The sequence below is a fragment of the Pelophylax lessonae genome (assembly GCF_965119305.1).
Source record: "Pelophylax lessonae genome assembly, chromosome: 3".
Taxonomy (NCBI): domain Eukaryota; kingdom Metazoa; phylum Chordata; class Amphibia; order Anura; family Ranidae; genus Pelophylax; species Pelophylax lessonae.
Genome location: NC_138770.1, coordinates 645,275,761 through 645,298,696, shown reverse-complemented (window position 1 = coordinate 645,298,696; position 22,936 = coordinate 645,275,761). Strand labels below are relative to the sequence as shown.

At 42.7% G+C, this 22,936-nt stretch overlaps 1 protein-coding gene across 1 annotated transcript in view; it reads right to left on the bottom strand.

The window, feature by feature from the left end:
• The window catches only part of MSH2 (mutS homolog 2), a 287,390-nt gene that overhangs the window by 29,683 nt on the left and 234,771 nt on the right, over window positions 1–22,936 (bottom strand). The window contains exons 12-13 of the mRNA XM_082252339.1: window positions 17,976–18,221; window positions 11,302–11,506 (exon numbers count right to left, since the gene is read on the bottom strand). Coding sequence (XP_082108465.1) covers window positions 11,302–11,506; window positions 17,976–18,221 — 451 coding nt within the window. The remainder of the gene's footprint in view (window positions 1–11,301; window positions 11,507–17,975; window positions 18,222–22,936) is intronic.

Sequence of the window (22,936 nt, the reverse complement as noted above, 5' to 3'; positions counted from 1 at the left end):
AGAGGGAGAGGTGCTTTGTAGCTCTAAGCCTCCTGACTTAGTGTGACAGGCAAATAATAGATTCCAAGCAGAAGCAAAGTGCCGTCATTGAGTTATTGAAGGAGGGGTGCAGGCTGTCCCACATTGATGGTCTCCCACTGTGTGGCTTGTCTTCAGTACTGATTTCCCTTCATTTAAACGTCTTCATCATTTGTCTGTTACCTGCAACTCAGGCATGCCTTTTCCACTCAATTTGATACACAGGGATAAATATTATTCAAGGTAACTTAGAAACCCTACTGAGAAATAACACCCTAGTGAAACCATTGTCTAACACAGGAGTTCCCAAACTGTGGGTCGGGACCCACTGGTGGGTCGCGAGCTGTGTTTGAGTGGGTCGCGATGAACCAGAAATCACTAAGAGCGGACCCGCCTAAATTGTGCTGTGCGAGCCCGCGCAAATTACAGAGAGCCAGAGCAGTCAAATCGCAATGGATTCAGGACCCCGCCCAGAACCCTGGTCTAACATATATAAATTCCTCTTACCCTATGTTCATTCTGGTTTAGAAAGTTTATACTCCAAATGGCACGTGCAATTCCCTGATTTAGAAGATTTGGGAAGATTTATGGTAATACCCCTTTCAACAATTTGTATCGGTTAGAGATGGCCTAATATGATTTAAAATCGTGCATAGGGCCTACCTGACACCACATCGTCTCAACACAACATACCCTGGGGCCTATCCCGACTGTTGGAGATGTACTGAAATTGTAGCCGACTTCAATCATATGTTTTGGTCCTGTCCCAAGGTAAAGAGGTTCTGGGTGGAGGTTACAGACTTCACCTCCTCCTTAACCGCTATCCAGACCCGTTGTCCTTTGAGGTGTGTTTGCTTGGTCTAGTGAGCTCCCTGGCTTTTCGTCGAGCAAGCAGGACGCTAAAAGGTCTAGCAAGGAAAGCCATAACCATCAACTGGAAGAAGAATGGGCCACCCTCATTAAAGCAGCAGTATACTCTTTTTTTACTTTTACCTACAGGTAAGCCTATAATAAGCCTTACCTGTAGGTACAATTAATATCTTCTAAACCTGCACGGTTTAGGAGATATTTACCCCGCATGCAGCCGTTGACGCTAGCAGCGCATGCGCTCTGAAGGTCCGGCGGACCTTCAGAGTTCCTTGCCGGCTACTTGCCGGAAAGTGACTCCCGCGCATGATGTCAGCGCGGCTCCAGTCACTCACAGCGCCGGAGCCGCCGAACCCGGAAGAGACGCCGAGGGAGCATATCAGCTCCCACAGCGGTGTCCGGGCGTCCATGTCGGGGCTTCGTTTTAAGGTATGCGATGCATACTAGCTCATTATGCCGTTGTCTTGCAGGGTTTGTTTTTTTTCGGCAGTATACATCCGCTTTACATTTCTGGAAAGCGCTGATAAACAATGCTATCCCATTATACAAAGCCTCATACGTCTCGCGGGGTTGCCCAGCCAAGTTTGATAAAGTGTGGGATATTTGGATTCAATCCCCTCATACTAATGACACCTAGTAAATGCTCATATAACCTAGTCTATCATGTCTTATAGGGTACCCTTTTTCCTGCTTACCTTTATAGAGAGTCCTCTTCAATTATAATACCCGGGATCTAATTTTCTTTTCTGAGAGTGGGGTAGGGGAGTGGGAGATCATATATCATATATGGTATCGATGGCCACATATATCCTTGTCTGTTGGTGGAACAAGCAAATTAAGTTTTTTGTTTCTATCTAGATGTTTTTTTTCGAGCCGGGGAATGCCCAGAGGCTGTTTTGTTAAATTCTCTTTCTATTGAAAACAATAAAAAGAATTAAAAAAAAAAAAAACCTTCATCAATCTGTGCATATTGCTTTTGTCAATGTGTCGTCTGCATTAACATTCTGTAGCCTTCTGTGGATGTCCAACAGCCTGCACTCCTCCTTCATCAAGTACTGATGTCACATTGCTTCTGCTTGGAATCCATTATTTACCTGCAATGGGAATGAGGATTTTCTATAGAGGAAGGATAAATCCACAAATACGTGAAATTTGAGTCACCTATGTAAGTTTTGTCCACTTTTGCATTACTTTAGGTACAACCCTTGGCATCACCCTTCATTAGCTACTATCATTTAGACCCTTTGGCCCCTTTGACCCCTTTCACACGGGCTTTCCGATCCGGGTCCGCCTGTCAGTTTTTTAGGCAAGCCTGATCGAAAGCTCAATGCACCCTTATGGGGCTTCGGATGTCAGAGGTGACATCTCCGCTGACACCCGCTGCTATCTGATCCGATCCCGTCTGTGAAATCCAGATGGATGGAAACCCTATTTTCCCATCTGTCTGGAGGATCAGATGAAAACAGACAGGTGGTTCGTTTTCATCCGATCTCCCATAGATGAGAGCAGGGATCTGACAGGTCCGTCTCTGCAAAGTAAGCAGAGACGGACCTGTCATCCGCCTGCTCAGTGGGGATCGGCAGGTCAATCCCTGCTGAGCAAAACAGAGTCCCCTGGGCGGAAAGCCCGTGTGAAAGGACCCTTTGGCTCTGCGATACCTTTAGAATGGAGTGGTGCTGAGTTGGGTGTGTTCAGTATTCTTCAGTCGTTAGTCCTAATTAAAGAGAAATCTCTAGGCAGCATTTATAATTTTGATTGACAGACAGCTGAAGACAGGAGCTGACAAAAAGGAAGTAAGACATGGCAAAGCTAAACACATCATTATAAAATTCTAATGCTGTATATATTCTCAGCAGTGTCAGCAGAGTGACTGGACTGTAAGATCTCCTCTTATTTAAAGATGTTTAGCATTTTGCTTCAGCAGTGAGTGACTTCCGTGACAGCACCAAGGATTCTACCCTGTATTCTCCTTCTACTCTTTAATTAGGTTAAAGCTTTAACCTGGAAAATCTGTGATGGACACTGCAGGGGATACTGCACAGCTCTGAGATGTTGAGGGGCAGGAGCAAGCAGGTTTATGAACAGAAAGAAGCTACTGTCCATCAGCTATAACAACTTGTACTTATTGTGCGCTGCTAGTCTTCAGTTCTGACGATTTCCCAGGTGCAATATGGATATTTACAGAGAGTCCCATTCTCTGAGGCTTCATTTATTTATCTGGAGTGACTCAGCTCTGCTTACATAGGCATTAAAAAAAGCTTTGTGGTCTTGGACTGTTCAGTCTAAATGCATGTCCCACCCAGCAGCACTGCATGCATGATTATGGCGTTGATAGGCAAATAGACTATGCACTCTGCAAGTGAAGTTGCTCCAGAGCTTAGCAAATGAGGGAAATCTCTGCCGACTCCCATCATACAATTATGCGCAAGCAAAGTTTTTTATTTTCCTTTTTTTATTCCTTGCATGTGGTTGGGTACTTTTTGCAAAGTGAAGCGCAATCTCATTTACTAAGCTCTGGAGTAACTGGAGTAACTGAATTTTTTAAAGTGCACAGTCTATTTGCCTTTAGGCTCCAATCAACTCCTATATTGTCAGAGCTGGAGATAAATCAGAGCTGTCATCCCCCATTGTACCCGCTCTTCCGTAAGCATAATTCAAAACAGAAACTGGTATGCACAGAAGGATGGTGCAATGTCCCATGGTAGGCAATCATATTTTGACTTTCTGTAGTCTATAAATAGTAAATGGAATATATTTTACTGTGGGATACTCTACCATGTCCTCTTAAAGGGGAGAGGAAAATGTAAACAAACCAAAGTGTGTATTAAAAAAAAAAAAAAAAAATCAAATAAAAATTAACAATAAAATAAAGAAAAAAAATAACAAGATCAAGGTTTGCCAGGATTAGTAGTGTTAGAGTCAAGATCGGGGTCGAAGGTCACAGCAAATGTGCCGAGGGGTTGCAATGAGTACATCCGGTGATCCGCTTCCTGTAGATCGTCCTTTCGCCTGTGTCTCAGCCTGGTCGGCATGGGATTTCCTGAAGGCAGGGTGTGGACGCAGCGGCTGGTGTCCAATCGAGCGGGTGCTTTTAAACGAAAGGACGCATCTACAGGAAGCGGATCACCGGATGTCCTCATTGCAACCACTCAGCACAGCGAATAGAAAGACTCCAGACAGATCTTTGCTATGCCCATGTCAAATTTACCAAATGGGAGTGCTTTTATACTTTTAACCTAATAAATAGAGCCTACTGCACTTAGAGGCGCCTTTGTCTTTTATCTTTATCACTTTCAGAGCAGCTTCTCCTCTCCAGTGCTGCCGAAGTGCAATGTCTCACCTAAAGCCTGCTGTATTCCACTCAAGCGCCCACACAACAAACCCTTGTTTTTGTCAGCAGCAGCCCATATAGAGTGTATTAGTCACTTTATTTATTTATATTTATTCATGCAATTGTATTCACACGTTTGTCCAATTTGGTGGAGCAGCGCCGACATCTTACACTTTCTGCATATTGTTTTGGTGGGTTTTTTCCTGATGTCGAAGCAGTTACATGGTTATTCTGGTTGAAAAAAGACAAAAGTCCATCCACTTCAACCAACACAGGAAGAAAAAAAAAAAAAAAAAACACAAAACCTCCATATACACTATCCTTTACCCACAGTTGATCCAGAGGAAGGCACAACAACCCCAGTAAAGCATGATCCAATTTGCTCCAGCAGGGGAAAATGTGCACAACTGGTGACAATTCCTGGTGGATGCGGCTATTTCTTTGCACTGTTTGTGGACTCTTGTATGGACTTTATAGATTATGCACTTAAATTCTATTACGGTTATGGTTTGTCACGGCTCTGCTTTGAGGTGAATGCATGCTCTTTTCTAGCTGTACATAGGTTTATTTTTATTGCTAAAGAGACATTGCATGTCTCTTCTGCAATAAAGAGCCTGCCTTCTCGCAGTTTTTTAATTGGAGATTTTAATTCGGTTAATGGTTTCCCAAAACAGTTTAATTCAAGACATGCCGTCAATGATAACCGACAGTTGCTTGTGCTTTCAATCTGTCAAGCCATCAAATGTCTTGTGTAATAACTGATCACATGTGCAGCGCCATGCAAACTGCAGATCAGACAGAGGCCAAGATGGCAGCTTCCCTGGCTGTAAAGGTTAGGAAGGTTTAGTTTTGCTTTAAATGGCACAAAAATAATCTAAGCATTTTGTTTAATCAGAGGAGGGTTGTTAGTGAATGTCTTCCTCTGTAGGTACCTGTCTACTGGTATTATTCCATTAGCCATCTGTAAATCACAAAACTACGAGACATAAGGCGAAACATCTGCTACTGCTATTTTATAATGAGATGGGTTTTATTTAATAACAGTAGGTGCAATCTACTTGAAGTATAGGAAGTACACACAGTAATGACAGACAAAACAGAATGGAATGTTCCAAATCCTTCTCGCAAGTCATTAAAAGGCCTTTCTACCTATAGGTGACAAATTCGTAATTTGACCACCTGAAGCCACCATCATCAGATGCTCAGTTTTGCGGTTATGGATTTCACTTATTTTACATCAGGCAATGCACATGTTCAGGCTATCATTTTAGTTGTAATATGGACTTGTTTAAATGAGTGGTAAGCAGTATCTATTTATTGCCCTCCATGTATATATGCCTCAAGGACAGCTCCTATTATCTATATAAATGTGTGGAGACCAAATTGTCTGTCTAGCAATGCACAATAGCCTCGCCATGGCGGCATAGGACAGAAGAAAAAAAAAAAACCCTGCAAAAAAGGTATTAAAGCCCAAAAAAAGTATCAAAATAATATATATATATATTTTTTTTTTCTTTTTTTTTTTTCATATATATATATATATATATATACAGTTGTGTTCAAAATTATTCAACCCCCACTGAAATTGATTGTTTTGGCCAGTTTGACATTGATTTTGATCTTTCAGTCATCCTGCTTACAATTAAATCAAATAGGCACGTGTAGGTCAGACAAATATAACATAACATTTATAATGAAATAACCACAAATGTCTTTTCTGTGCTCACATCATTATCAGTTTTATTCAACCCCCAAGTGACATTCAATCTTAGTACTTAGTACAACATCCTTTTACAGTTATAACGGCTTTTAAATGTGAAGCATAGCTTGACACAAGTGTCTTGCAGCGATCTACGGGTATCTTCGCCCATTCGTCATGGGCAAAAGCCTCCAGTTCAGTCACTTTCTTAGGCTTGTGCACTGCAACTGCTTTCTTTAAGTCCCACCAGAGGTTCTCAATCGGATTTAAGTCTGGTGACTGTGATGGCCACTCCAAAATGTTCCAGCCTTTAATCTGCAACCATGCTCTAGAGGACTTGGAGGTATGCTTGGGATCATTGTCCTGTTGAAAGGTCCAACGTCTCCCAAGCCTCAGATTTGTGACGGACTGCATCACATTGTCATCCAATATCTCCTGGCACTGAAGAGAATTCATGGTACCTTGCACACGCTGAAGCTTCCCTGTACCTGCAGAAGAAAAACAGCCCCAAAGCATGATTGACCCCCCCGCCATGCTTCACAGTAGGCAAGGTGTTCTTTTCTTCATAGGCCTCGTTCTTCCTCCTCCAAACATAGCGTTGATCCATGGGCCCAAACAGTTCTAATTTTGTTTCATCAGTCCACAGAACACTATCCCAAAACTTCTGTGGTTTGTCCACATGACTTTTGGCATACTGCAGTCGACTCTTCTTATTCTTTGGAGACAGCAAGGGGGTGCGCCTGGGAGTTCTGGCATGGTGGCCTTCATTACGCAGTGTGCGCCGTATTGTCTGAGCAGAAACCTCAGTACCCACATCTGACAAATCTTTTCTCAGTTCCTCAGCAGTCACACGGGGACTTTTCTCCACTCTACGCTTCAGGTAGCGCACAGCAGTCGAAGTCAGCATCTTCTTTCTGCCACGACCAGGTAGCGTTTCAACAGTGCCCTTTGCCTTGAATTTGCGAATGATGCTTCCTATGGTGTCTCTTGGTATGTTTAACATCTTTGCAATCTCCTTATAGCCATTGCCCTTCCTGTGAAGAGTAATCACCTCTTCTCTTGTCTTCCTGGACCATTCTCTTGACTTCACCATGTTTGTAACCACACCAGTAAATGTCTAGAAGGAGCTGAGTATCATAGTCATTTTAAAGCTGCCTAATTGGTGCTTATTAGGCTTTATTGCTGCTCCCTCACATCCACAGGTGTTTTCAATACCTGATTGAAAACACTTCAACGAACCTCTGTTCTTCAGAGTGGTAGCCGTTAAGGGGTTGAATAATTGTGTCAATGAAGAATTCACAAAAGAAACATTTACTACTGTATTACAAAACCAATTGATGTCATTTTAGTTGCATATGGTTCTTTAAGAAGTCCTTGTAGGATTTCATTCTGAATACAATTACAAATGTACACTAAATTCCCTAAACCCTTTACAGCATTGGGGGGTTGAATAATTTTGAACACAACTGTATATATATATTTTCCTATTCAAAAACGAGAGGGGAGGGGTGTACTATTGCTTACGACCGAGCTGTCTTTTTGCCTGGAACTCCACTTTAAAGTCTAACTCCACATTTAATGTTCCTTTAAATCATTTGTTTGGGCCAAGCTGGCCAAAACAAACTATTTACTGCACTAACAGGTGTACTTGCTGGGCGCACTGTATGTAGCTCCAGCTATATAGAGTACACAGCACTGTGTTCCACCAACCTGGAACAAAATAAGAGTCGGGCTGAGCGCCACTCCACTATTCACGTGAAGCTTCTATGAATGAATCCAAAGCTTCCTCTGATTTGCTGAGGTGGAGAGGTGGGCAGATGAAGTCAGGATCTTCAACTCAACCAATGAGAGGAACGTTTGTATTCATCCATAAAATACAAAACTTCTTCTAAATTACTGAGCATCGCTCAGCCACACTTGATTTTGTTTCACTAGTGGGATAGGAAGTTTCTATGCCACTGCCAAAACAGCATGTAGTTGAGGCTATATACAGTTCATAAAGTGCGCCAACCAACACACCTAGTGCCAGCTTGTCCCAAACAAACTTCCTAAAGGGACATTAAAGTGGTTGTAAACCCCATTCATGAAATTTGAACCAAGAACGTATACACTATATTGTCATAAATATTGGGATGCCTGCTTTTACATGCACAAGAACTTTAATGGAATCCCAGTCTTTGTCTGTGGGGTGCAATATTGAGTTGGCCTCTTTGCAGCTATAACAGCTTCAACTCTTCTGGGAAGGCTGTCCACAAGATTTAGGAGTGTGTCTATGGGAATGTTTGACCATCTTCCAGGAGCGCATTTGTAAGGTCAGGCACTAAGGTTGGACAAGGCGTCATGGATGGCATTCTGCACTCTAATTCATCCCAAAGGTGTTCTATCGGGTTCTCTGCAGGCCAGTCCAATTCCCTCATCCCAAACTCACTCATCCATGTCTTTATGGGCTTTGTGCACAGTCATGTTGGAACAGGAAGGGGCCATCCCCAAACTGTACCTACAACATTGGGAGCATCAAATTATCCAAAATTTCTTGATATGCTGATGATAGTAGGGGTGGCCCAATACTTTTGGCAATATAGTGTAGATGAGTGAGTTTGGGGTGGAGGAACTTGACTGGCCTGCACAGAACCCTGACTTCAACCTGATAGAACACTTTTGGAATTAATTAAAGTGGAGGCTGTGAGCCATGCCTTCTTGTCCACATCAGTGCCTGACCTCACAAATGTGCTTCTGGAAGAATAGTCAAACATTCCCATAGACACACTCCTAAACCTTGTGGCAGCCTTCCCAGAGGGGTTAAAGCTGTTATAGCTGCAAAGGGTGGGTCAACTCAATATTGAAACCTATCTGACTAAGACTGGGATGCCATTAAAGTTCATAAGCGTGTAAAGGCAGACGTCCCAATACTTTTGACAATATAGTGTATCTGTAGTGTTTACTTTTCTATTTCCAAAGCTCTAAGTGTTGTTTCTCTTTGGTGCTTTGTTCTATTGTGATCAGCATGAGTCACTTCTGACAAGTTCTTGACACATGAGTTAATAATTTGTGTTGGGGAGGGAAAAGTAAGGAGCTGGTCTATTCAGAATACAGCTCTGCATATTCCTTCTTTCTTCTGTCTATGTAGAGGGGAGGGTGTCCCTTTCCTCCAATCAGCTGTTACACAGTGTAAGTGCAATCTCTCCACCCTTCCCTATGTACTGCTGAAAGAACAGGAAAGATTTTTTTAACACTATCTACAATTTTTAAAGGGTGTAGAAAGAGGAAGACTGCAGATATACAAGTAAAATTTATGTAGGAGGATTGGTTTCATCTCTGTGTACAGTGTTGGGGTAACTAACTAGTTACTTCTGTAAATTGTAACGAGATTACTTTACTAGTTACTGCATTTGAAAAGTAACTTCACTACTTATTACTTTACTTTCCTCTTTCTAAGCCCCGGTTCACACTGAGGCGACCTGTGAGGCGATCTGGTCGCCTCACAGGTCGCCTCCCATAGGGAAGCTGCGGACCCGTTCTAATAGGAGCGACACAAGTCGCTCCGACTTAGAAAAAGGGTCCGGAGCTTCTTTGGGGCGACCAGGAGGCGACCGCCATAGACTTCAATGTTATGAAGTCCGTGGCGGCCGCTCCGAGGTCGCGGCGCCCCGATGTGAACGGGGCCTGAATTGACCGTGTAGAAGAAGATACATGACACTCTTTCTGCATAGAGTTTATTGTATAAACACAGGCTTAGGGAAACATGAGAACAAAACCTGAAAAAACAGAATAAAACAAAGTGCAACAAAAAGTCATAAACTTCATCCCTCTCTATTCTTCGATATAACGATTGTATCGCACGGCTTGGGTATCGCAGGAAAGCGCGTTCCTATAGCCTAGTAAAGTAGTGTAGTTACCTCCTATAGCCTAGTAGTGTAGTTACCAATATTAGTATTGTAACTAGTTACATTACTTTGTTACCAAAAAAAGTAATGTAGTTACTGTAATCAGTTACTTTGTAACTAGTTACCCCCAACACTGTCTGTGTATCATCTGAGGCTGTTACCTTCACTGGGTATATATGAGGGTTTACAACCACTTTAAGGAGGAGATCAGCTTTAATGTAAAGCTGAAATGCATATGTGGTCACCATTTAACCTACCATAATTTTTGTAATGCTGTAAAGCCAGTCTTGTGGTTTATACACATTTCCCACACTATACAGCCAGATAGGCGACATATTTACTTCTTGGAGTGGAACTATGGGCAATATAAAGAAAAAAAAAAAAAAACAACAAATGAAGAGCGTCTCTTGCATTATAAGGACTAGATCTCCAAATAGGTGTAGCAGAGGGTAAAGGACTTGTCCACAGTGTTGCATGCTGATCTCCCTGCAGCTGATATTGTACTCACAACCACCTTACCATGCCTTGTTCTGCACTCTCTGTGAGGAGGTGGCCATCTTGGTAGAGGCAGGGCTTTGCACTCTCTGTGAGGAGGTGGCCATCTTGGTAGAGACAGGGCTTTGCTCACTAATGTCAGTGCTGCCCTCTAATAACTTGAGGTTTGATTAGTTGGTAGGGGAAGATCATATCAAGAATTGGGCGGGGTCCATAAAGCACAGATCCAAATTATTAATGAAGCAGAATACAGAGAGCTGCATGAAGTGCAGATTCCTCTCCAGCAAGCAGCTCAGTAGTGACATTACCATAACTCACTTTAAATGTCCAGAGCCTAGCAGTCAGGGGTACAGTGCCTTAGATCTCGTGCTGCTGATGTAGTATTCAAACTTTTTTTTGTGTGACCGGATACACTTTTTTTTTTTTTTTTTGAAAAAGATTTTATTGAAGTCCAACATAATCACACAGCTCAACATATTACAATACAGTACAAACATCCCTCATCAAACTCCAAGGGGCGAATAGCAGTACAGCTGACTAGCCCATAACAGAAAGGATTAACAGAACTACCCCTTAGACGATGTGCATTTACATAAAACGAACCATGCGACCAGCAGGACCTCATTTTAAATTGACCGGATACACTTTATAATATGATGTTCAGACCTGATGCTCCTAATACATGGTGCAATGAAGGCCAATAACACGTAGTGACCAATTAATAAGCCAGAAAAAAATTAAACAGAGGGGATGGTAGGGGCTACTGCCCTTTGTTTTCCTTATAAAAGCCTAGAAAATGATGGCATGTCATCTAAACATTAGCACTTGAATTAGAAATCTTAACTAACCAATTTCCTAAAGAGTATGTTGTGGATGTTTCTCCATATGTGGTTCTGTGGTTTAATATTCTAGTCCATTATACTGTGGAACGCACTGCTTTCCTAATGTATTAGCAAGAACACAACATACAGGTGCCATCACTCTGATTAGACACCGAAAGACCATACCTGAGGATGGAAGCCGTCTCCAACATCTCAGCCATGAAGGTTGACACTCCTTTGAGCTGACTGTCCCCAGCTCCGACTCGAGCAAGAATACAATCCACAATGCTCACCTCTGCAGAGTCACACGGTACAAAGCAGCCAATCTGGGCCATTAGGACTATTACTCCAGTCTGGCGAATATAGGTGGATTTTCCACCCATATTAGGACCTAAGAGTAAAACACAGTAAAAATACTTATTTGTTTTTAAATAAAACTTATAAATAATCAGCTAAATTCCTTTTTTTTTTTTATTAAAAAGAGACAGCACAGCAAATGTTACATAGTTACATAGTAGTTGAGGTTGAATAAAGACAACAGTCCTTCCAGTTCAACATGTGTAGGTGTGTGTGGCCGTAATCATCTCTCATAACCCCTTAATGTTCTGATCATTGAGATGTACGTCCAAGAGTCTTTTTAAAGTAGCCATACTTCCCGCAGAAACCACCTCTTGTGGTAGAGAATTCCACAACCTTGTAGTCCTAACAGTAAAGAACCCCCTGCATTGCCTGAGGTTAAAACGCTTCTCCTCTAATCGCATTGTATGTACTCGCGTCCTCATGCAATCCTTGCGACTGAATAGCTTTTTTTCTATGCGGAGATCACCATTGAGGCATTTGAAAATTGCTATCATGTCCCCTCTCAGGCGTCTCTTCTCCAGGGAGAATAAATTAAGCGATTGTAGACGCTCTTCATAATTAAAGGTCCTCCAATATCCTAATTAGTTTAGTTGTCCTTCTCTGGACTCTCTCCAGCTCCAACACATCCCTCCTGAGGACTGGTGACCAGAACTTTCAAAGAACAATCTCTTAGAGAAACCTGGGATAGACCCATTGGATAAGGGACAAATGACCCCGCACACGGACTTGTATGTAGGAACACTTTACTATAACCTTTTCAGCTCTGTAAATAACAGGCAGAGCTTTTTTAGCCCTCACCATAAGAAAATATGTAAAAATAAAAATGTGCTGTGCTTTCAAACATACTGAAATAAATAGTTTTATAAATTACTGTGCAAACAGAAATAAATATTTGATGTGCCCCCCTTGCCTTTAAAACAGCATCAATTCTCTTGCTTACACTTGCACGCTTTTTTAAAGGATCTCGGCAGGTAGGTTGTTCTAAACATCTAGGACTAATTAACAGTTCTGCTGTGGATTTAGGTTGCCTCAGTTGCTTCTGTCCCTTCATAGAGACACTTGATAGAAAGATAGCTCTTTATGATTTTGGCTTGTATCTTGTCCTGCTGCAGAAGAAATACGGGATACATTGGATGGTATTTGATGATGGATAAGTATCTGCTTGTACTTTTAGCAATGGGGACAATCATTCATTCTGTCCATATCTCCAACTCCACATGCAGAAATGCAGCTCCAAACCTGCAAGTAACCTCCACAATACTTCAAAGTTTTAAGTGCATTAACTTTGCGCTCAATATTGTCCTGTAATAAACAAAATAATCTTTTCCAATCACACAGAGAAGTTCCACAAAAAATATCCAAATATGAGATAACCACAAATTCCTAAAAGCAAAAAAATACATAAAGAGTTATAAATATTGTAGCAACCTGTACTGGTCATGTCAATTTTTCCAGAATAATGAAAGGTGTCTTGTCGTGCTATTTTTTTTTAAAGTTGATGGCTGTGCTGGACTGACCTGAACGATAGAGGGTCTTGTGGGTGGGTGGTAGGTGAGAGAGGACCACTTGGGGAAATTAACTCCCAATCAATCTGGCCCGACTGGATGAAAAAAAGGCAGTGGATCCTTAAGGGGTCTGGGCTGCTACCTTAAGATACGGCCTAGTGGTCGTTTCTAAAGTTTCTAGTGCTAGTCGGTTAAAGCAGCGCCCAAAATCAGCAATAAGAATCCCACTTAGATCAAAAGATCGTTGATTTTATTGGTAGCAGAACATGTTAAAGCCAATGCGTTTCGAGGAAGAGAGACTCCCCCCTTCTTCAGGGCTGTTGGAGACAAAATTAAAACACATACATAAAATATATAGCAACTTGTATATATATATATATATATATATATATATATATATATATATATATATATATATATATATAGCTCATGTTGTATATACAAGTTACTATATATTTTTTTGTAGGGGTTTCAATTTTGTCTCCAACAGCCCTGAAGAAGGGGGGAGTCTCTCTTCCTCGAAACGCATTGGCTTTAACATGTTCTGCTACCAATAAAATCAACGATCTTTTGATCTAAGTGGGATTCTTATTGACGATTTTGGGCGCTCCTTTAACTACCACTAGAAACTTGTCGTGCGGTTGGTATTGATGCATAAAGTTAAAGGGGTTGAAAAGTCAAAAGGTTTTTTCTTAATGTATGCTATGCATTAAGATAAAAATACTTTGGGTAGCAGCCGTCCCAGCACCCTTTAATACTTACCTGAGCCCCCTCTCTATACAGCGATGTCCACGAGTGCCTCAGCCATCTCTCTCATGATTGGCTGACACATAGCAATGTAGCCATTGGCTCCTGCTGCTGTCAAATGCAGTTAGCCAATCAGGACGGGGGGGCGGACAGCTATGTGTCTGAATGGATACATTGAGCTGCAGCTCTGCATGGGTGTCCCTATAGCAAGCTGCTTTCTGGGGGTCACTCAACAGGAGGGAGGGGCCAGGAGCTCAAGCCAGGGACCTGAGAAGAGGAGGATCTGGGCTGCCCTATGCAAAACTACTGTTCAGAGGAGGTACATGTAAAATGTTTGTTATTTTAATAGAAAAAAAAATCACTTTACATAAAGAATTTAATAAAAAAAGTAAAAAAAAAAAATACCACCGGCTCCCTGCACAAACAAAATTCAAACATGCATGTGGGTCTGGCAGGCATATGTAAACAGTGACTGCACCACATATGTGGAGGTAGGCTCGGTTTTCACTAGTGCGACTTGCTGTGCGACTTGACACATGTCAAGTCGCACAGCAAGTCAAAAGCCATTTGTTTCAATCGGGACCGTTTTCACTGCCGCGACTTGAGTTGCGGCGACTTCAAAAGTAGTTTGTGCACTACTTTTGAGCCGACTTCAGTGCGACTTTCCTCTATAATGAGGGACAAGTCTCACTGAAAGCTGCAGTTTACTTTCACTACGAAGTCGCGCTAGAAGTAGCACGACTTCGTAGCCGCGGCAGTGGAAACGGAGCCTTATTGCCTTGAACATCAGAAGTAAACACAATAATTCTAGGGCCATCATTTACATTTAACTCTAAACTGATAACCTGTAAAGGCTTCAAACTATGGACAACTTTATGTACCGTCTGTCACCATTTCACATGCATGCACAATTTTAAATCTTGACATATTTGGTATCTATTTACTTGACACATCATCTTTTATAGATTACAAAAAACTGGATATTATATTGTTTGTGTGCACTAAAATTTCAGAAATTTTGCATTTGATAAATTGCTGCACAAATAGGTGAAAAAAAACCTGCAACAGCCACCACTTTATTCCCCAATATAAAATGTTTGGGGGTTCCAAGTAATTTTCTAGATTTTGTTTTGTTACATAGGTGGGTGAAAAAATTTGGAAAATTGCCACAGACAGCAAGTGGTTAAACACGTGTGCCAAATGGACCATTTCTCGGCACCTACTGTTTTGAGGACAATATTTTAGGTTCCCACCACGGTCACCAGCACAGTGTGCGTCCTGATTGAAACCTGACAGATGTTCTAATTATTGCCTAAGCAACCCAAAACTAAAACGGTTTTGGCTTCAGACATGCTTTCAAGTTTCTAATATTAGGAAATTAGAAAACTTTTAGAACTCAGCATATATCTCCGACTGACACAAATCCTTAGTCTGACTGGAAGCCAAATGCAATGTGGATTAAAGCAGCTTCCCAGACACAACAGGGACCGGTTGTCAGAATAACTTGAAATAAAATTTCCATTTGATTAAATCAGAGACACCAGTAAGAGGGCATCATCTCTCTCATCATTGTAATGCTTCTTGAATCAATCACACCAGCTATTCCTAAAGTCATATGTCATCTAAAATGTGGAGGTCTATTTGCAATTGCTCGTTATTTACAGCATGAAAAACGAAGGATCAAATGAAAATACGAAAACAATTTCTTCCCTTAATGCAGATGTGGGTACAGGAAATTCTTTATACAAACTACAGCAAATGTGTTTTAAATGATGTAACAGACAGAAGTAAATGCTCAGAGTTTTAATAGCTGGTTACCTCTAGGGTGTACTTTGGCTTACTGAAGGAGAATTCCAGTCAAGATACAAACTTGAAACCATGCATACCATCATCAGATTATGTGCTCTCTTTTGATAGCGAGCTGTAGGGCCTAAACTGACAGCAATTTCCAAAATGGCTTCCTGATCTGAAAGTAGGACTCTTAATGCTGATGGATGTGGATGTATCACAGCTAGATAAAAACACACTGGGGTTGGTTTACTGAAACTGAAGAGTGCAAAATCTGGTGCAGCTCTGCATTGAAACAAATCCGCTTCCAGGTTTTTTGTCAAAGCTTAAAGCGGAGTTCCACCCAAATGTGGAACTTCCGCTCATTTGCTCCCACCCCCCCCTCCGGGGCCACATTTGGCACCTTTCAGGGGAGAGGGGGGAACGGGTACCTGTTTCTTTTTACAGGTACCCTTCCCCACTTCCGGGAACAGCAGCGCGGTGAAGTGAGGACCCCTCCTCCGCCGCCAAGCCAATCCGAATGCACAGCGTGCTTCGCGGATGCACAGTAGGGACCCACCCATGAAGCCGCAAGGCTTCACTGCCGGGATCCCTCACCGGCAATGGCGGCGGGAGCACCCGACAGCTGATGGAAACATCGGCTACGGTGCCGACATCGCTGGACTCCAGGACAGGTAAGTGTCCTAATATTAAAAGTTAGCAGCTACAGTAAGTGTAGCTGCGGATTTTTAATTTTTGGAGGGGGGGGAGGCTGGAACACCGCTTTAATGGAACAAGCTGAAGTTACACAGCTGCACTCTCCAGTTTTAGTAAATCAACCCCATGGTGTATAACTAGTTGTCAAGAACCCAATGAACCAGGCCTGAAAACTACTAGAACCTTAATCTTATTTCCAAAAACTTGTAATTTTAATAAATCCTAAAAATTATCCATTACTTTCTGCACTTGTCTTATCCACAGTGCCCCATGGGAAATGATCCTTACTATAAAATACAATGTGGCAAATTCAACCCCCCCCCCCCCAACCACCCCAGGATAAGTTCACTAAAAAAAAAAAAAAAAAAAAAAGGGGAACTTTTTTTTGCAGGGGAAACAAATATGCATATTTTTTTATTTTTTTATGTAGGAGCCTGGAAAGCATTGCACCAGCGATCAGCAGATTGCAGATGCAACGCGGGGCTACTGCAGACTGTCAGCGTAAGCAGGAAAAATCAATGAACTACCTAGAACACTCAACAGCGCCAAGTTAGTTCTTTGAGAACTACAAGCCGTCACCAGCAACTTGTAGTTGATTCATTCACAGCATCTCTTTTCAAATGGTGACAGCTGGTGCTGGGAGAAGATCCCAGGGCCGCTATCATAGGGAGGTGTGGGGGGGGGGGGAATCAGGGAGGGGCTGTAGCATTGGGAACAAGATACATGTTTCCACCCTAAAAGCGGGTGGAACATGTAACATGTTCCCAAAGGTGAAGTTATCCTTTAGGGCTTGTTCACGCACGCTTGCTTGCTGACGCTTATCAAAATGCACCTAAAGCGTTAATGCCCATTAATATGTGCAGTTGAAAAGCGTTTAAGCATTAAAAACGCTCCCCCAAACGTGTTTGCAATGCGGTTAACAAGCATTTTTGGTGAGCATTATCTCACAAAAGTCAGTACACCCCTTACATATTTTATTATATCTTTTCATGTGACAACACTGAAGAAATTACACTTTGCTACAATGTAAAGTAGTGAGTGTACAGCTTGTATAACAGTGTAAGTTTGCTGTCCCCTCAAAATAACAACACACAGGCTGCACTGACGGGCACTGGTGAGGCGGCACTAATATGCAGCACCAATGAGCAGCCTTTATGGGCACTGATAGGCAGCACTGACAGGCATCACTTATGGGCACTAGTTGGCATCACTGATGGGGCTGCCCTGATAATTACTGCACTGATAGTCCCCCCTGTCAGGAAAGCCACTTATCGGCTTCTTCGCTACTCACGCCCAGTCACAGTGAATAGAGGAATGTCGATAACCAGCACTTCCTATATACACTGATTGGACACAGCTGATCACATGGTAAAGAGCCGACGTCATAGGCTCTTTACTGTGATCAGAGATGTGGTGTGTTGGAGCGACACACCGCACTATCAATCGCCGTGTTGTGTGACGTCCAGTCAGAACTGGAGAGCCACTGCCTGCCATTTTGCTATAGGCCGGGGGGGGGGGGGGGGGTTGTAGGTGGGGGGTTGAAGTGGTTAAACATTTAAAAATAAAAGCTGTATCGAAATGCAGATATATAGGCAGATATATGCAGCTCTGGGACATGAAGAGAGAACGCGTTCAAATTCACTTTGCTCCACTTTAAAACAGACAATAAATGCAGGACAATGTTTTGGCAAGGTTATATTGAACTGAAGCTTACTGCCAATTGGAAGGCTGTAGAATGGAAATCTGGAGAATCTGACGGCTTACCAGTGATAATATGGAACATCTGTTTCTCCTTCTCGAATGTTATGTCATTGGGAATGAACGCCACATCATCTTGCACTTCAATACACGGGTGTCTGGCAGATTTCAGCACTATACGTCCCTGTCCCTTTTCCAGGATGATAGGACGAACATATGGTACTGGCGCTCCATTAGAAACAAAGGCAAAGCTGACAATGGCATCTAGCTGAGATATTATATCGTTCAGTGTCTGAATTGGATCCACATAACCTATAGAAAAAAAGAAAAAGGCTTCATTAAAGTGCAGATTTTAAAAGCAAACAGCGAGCAAACATGACTTTACATCATGGGGGCTTCAATTGGCAAATCCTAGTTCCCTGGCTCTGACGTTGACCACGTTTTCAATATTTTGGGTGCCCAACCCAGATCAAGTATTCAAAGACTAACTTTAAATTAATTTTTCTGACATGCATACTTTTTCCCATGTTTCAGTACTGAACCAAGTATGTCAGCATGACAATTAGGCAACTAGTATTTTCAGGTCAGCAATAGCAATTCTCATATTTCTCTTAGAAATAGTTTAACCACGACCTCCAAGATATTTACTACACCTCATGACCAGGTCATTGTTTGTGATACGGCACTGCTTTACTTTAACTGACAATTGCACGGTCATGCAACGCTGTGCCCAAATAAAATGTACGGAACTTTTTTCCCACAAGCTTTCTTTTTGGTGGTTTTTGATCAGCATTATTACTATTATTATTCAGGATTTATATAGCGCCAACAGTTCGCACAGTGCTTTACAAAATGAAGGCAGACAGAGTTAAAATACAATTTGGTACAAGAGGAGTAGACGAGCCCTGCTGTGTGTGGGGGGGGGGGGGGGTGAGCTGATGGAGAAAGTAAAACATTGTGTTAGTTAGCAGGATAGGCTTCTTTAAAGAGAAGGGTTTTCAGGGATTGTCTAAAGAAAGATAGATTAGTAGACAGTCGAACAGATTGGGGTACAGAGTTCCAAAGGATGGGAGAAGCTCTGGAGAAATTCTGGTGGCGAGCATGGGAGGAAGTGACAAGGGAGCTAGAGAGCAGGAGGTCTTGGGAGGAACGAAAATGGCGGCTTAGTTATTTTGAGACCCGGTTAGTGATGTAGCTGGGGGAAGAGTTGTGGATGGCTTTGTAAGTTATTGTTAGTACTTTGAATTTTATTTGTTGGGTGAGTGGAAGCCAGTGGAGGGATTGGCAGAGAGGGGTGGAGGACACTGAATGGTTGGTAAGGTGGATGAGTCTTCATAATGTACTGAAGGGGGGGGGGGGGATATTCTGCGTAAAGGTATTCCAATGAGAAGGGAGTTGCAAGAGTCAAGACAAGAGATAACCAGGGAGTGAATAAGAAGTTTGGTTGGGTCATTGGTTAAAAAAGGGCGTATTCTGGGAGATATTGCAAAGGTTAAGGCGGCATGATTTGAACAGGGATTAGATGTGGGCCTGAAAGGACAGTTCAGAGTCCAGAGTTACCTCTAGCACCCTGGCATGTGGGGAACGGACTGGTAGTTGTGCCATGGGTCTTAACAGAGAAGTCAGGGGAAAGGGCACGTGGGGGAGGAAATATTATGAGCTTGGTTTTAGAGTTTGAGGAAGTGGTGTGACATCCAGGCCGAGATGTCTGTTCGTAAATCAGTGATGTGATGTGTGAGGAGACTGGTGGGGTGAGCTGAGGGGTAGAGAGATAGATTTGGGTGTCATCAGCATAGAAATGGTGGAGGTTCAGCAGGACTTTACATGGGGATCAGGCTGTATAGTGTACTAAACCATTTCCAGTTGTCATTGCAATTTGAATTTGTCAAACTTTGTAAATGTAGGCAGGCTATTTATTGCTGGGTTAATTAGTGGCTGGCCCAGGCAGAGGGGGGGGGGGGGGAGAGTTAAGTTATGCATGCTCAGTTGCTGGGCTTTTTGATCCCAGCCTGTCCACCTGTGATATAAAAAGGGGGAAGGCTAAGGTCCAGGGCTCTTGGCCCACTCTTGACCGTATATGCAGTGAAGGAGGACTGCTGTGCCTTGCAGTCCATCTGAGGAACCGGGGATCCGGAGATCAACCAGCACCTGAGAATGTCAACGCGGACTACTACCTTGTAGAGGTATGCCTGGGCAGCCATTCAGTTATAGTTAGGGTTAGGAAATGTTAACATTGAACTGTATTGCTAAAAGACTTCAGTAAAGTTGCATGCACTGTTCTAAGCCTGGACTGAAGTTATTCAAAGGGGTGCATGTTGGTTCTGGGGTATCAAAGGAACCAGGGTCTGTAAAGTGCAAGGGGCTAAAAAGCTGAGCTACTACAAATGGGTTAACTCAGCAAGGCAGGGAGGAGTGTAGTCACTAAAAATAACCAAGGACTAGTTCAAGACACAAAGCAACCAGTCATTAGGCCTGGCACCTGGTAAAGGCGACAGGTCTTTCTGCTGCAGGGGGGTTGATTGATGTTCCGGCTTCTTCCCTAGCTGTCAGTTTCCAGTAGCAACCAGAAACAAATGGTGTTACAGAGACCCATGGCCTGGTCTCATGGATACTGAAGTTAACAAGTGCAGACATGAGATCCAGACTATGTGCATGGCGGGATATCATTCTGTTACTGGGAGTGAGGTAACAGAGGTACGCCGGACTGGTGGTGAGGGCTCAGGCTCAGCACGTCCCTCCTAATGCAACATACATCAAATTACAGTGTGAAGCAACATGGGACATGACTCTCAGAGTAACTCTGTATGTTATTTTACTGCACACAGTGTAATAGCTCATTAAATCAGGGAACTGTATTAAAGTGGTTGTAAACTTCAGACATGAAATCTGAACAAAGCATATCCCTTTATAGTGTGTACCTGTCTCAATTAAAAGCACTAAGTGTAATTCCTGTCTGCTACTTTGTTCCTTTGCTATCAGCACAAGTCACTTCTGACAAGTTTTCCTGACACCAAGAGAAAAATGGTGACATCCTTAGCTCTGTTCCTGTGTGAAGGGGGGGGGGGGGTATCCCTTTCATCCAATCAGCCCCCAGAGCTCTCCTCTCTAAGCTTTTCAGAGTAACTTTAGCTCTCCGCCACCTTTTTTTCTGAACACTCAGACAAGCTTAGAAATTCTGCACTTTAAATGGATGTAGAGAAGAGGTGGCTGCAGATAAACAGGTACAACTTATGTAGGTGGATTTTTTTCAGCTATTGTGCATCACCAGAGCATAGTCCCTCCACTGGGAAAATGTAAGGGCTTACAATCAATCACTTTAAAACAGAAGTATGGGTTTTTGTTTTTTGTTGGAATCATACTTACCTAGGTGGATGCATCGGTCCAATGCTGCATCTGTCCCCCGCCTGTTCTAAGACTGAGAACCGAGCGATCAAACACTGCTGATCGCTCGGTTCTCCCTGAGCAGAGAGCTGGTGACTGTCTTTGTCCCCCCCTTTCTCTCACTGGTGCACTGAGCTGTGGAGGGGGCGGGAGCAGCCGGGCTCAGGCTCTCAGTAGATTGCTGAGAGGCTGAGCTGGGTGCCGGTCCAGGAATGTGGGCAGATCCTGACTTCATTGTCATGATCTACCCCCAGCCTGGACCAGCTCTGTGATATCAGCCGACAGCCCACTGTCTGCTGAAAATGCATTATAGGAGTGGAAAATTAACAACCAATTAACAAGCTTTGGCTGTACTTCTCTAATGTTTGATTTTCACATGACCACAGTCTCCACCTGGTCCCGAAAAATTGACGAAAGGTACCCCCACATGTAGGGTGAGTAGGCCCTGTCTATATACTTTATGGAACTAAAGTGCTTTAAGAAATACATTCTGTGCTCTGCATTATCATTGTTTGGTTAACCACTTCCAGACCGCTTACGTTATATTTACTACGGCAGGCTGGCTCTTACAGGCAAAACGACGTAGATCTACGTCGCCTGCCTGGGAGGAGCTAGGGGGCAAGCACGCGCCGCCGCGCTCTCGCCCCCGATCGTCAGTGGGGAAGCCGATGGGTGTGTCAGGTGCCTGACACCCGCGATCGCTCCCTGAAGAGATAGGACGGTTGGCTGCTGTAAACACAGCCGACCATCCTTCTCCCTGAAATGATCACATAGCTCATGCGATCCTTCTATATAGGATCACATGTCTCTATGGTCATCTCAGAAGCCACGCCCCCCCAGTTAGAATCACTCCCCCAGTTAGAATCACTCCCCTTGATCACCTATACTGTTAACCCGTTCCCTGCCAGTGTCATTATTACACTGCATATTTTTAGCACTGATTACTGTAGTAATGTCACTGGTCCCCCCAAAAGTGTCAAAAATGTCAGTTAAGGGTCCGATCTGTCCGCCGCAATGTCGCAGTCCCGCTAAAAATGGCAGATCGTAGCCATGACTAGTAAAAAAAAAAAAAAAATTACAAATCTTTCCCTTCGTTCGTAAACACAATAACTTGCGCAAACCAATCAAAATACGCTTATTGCAATTTTTTTTAACCAAAAATATGTAGCAGAAAACAAATTGGCTACAATGTTAAAAAAATTTGATTTTAAAAATTTTTTTGGGGAATGTTATATATCAGAAAGTGTAAAACATTGTTTTATTTTTTTTTTTTTTTTCCAAAATTGTCGATCTTTTTTTGTTTAGAATGCAAAAAAAAAAAAAAAAAAAAAAAAAAAAAAAAAATCGCACAGGTGATCAAATACCACCAAAAGAAAGCTCTATTTGTGAGGAAAAAAAGGAAATTTCGTTTGGGTACAGCATGGCACGACCGCGCAATTGTCCGTTAAAATAATGCAGTGCAATCACAAAATAGGGCCTGGTCATTAAGGGGGCAAATCCTTCCGGTCCTAAAGTGGTTAAATGTCATCCCGACATATACACGGCAGTATTATTCCACACCTTTAAAAACCTCTTTACTTCAAGGTAAACAGAAGCAGTTGGATCTACCCTGGCTAATCAGCCATTTCGGAAGAACAATCATTCAA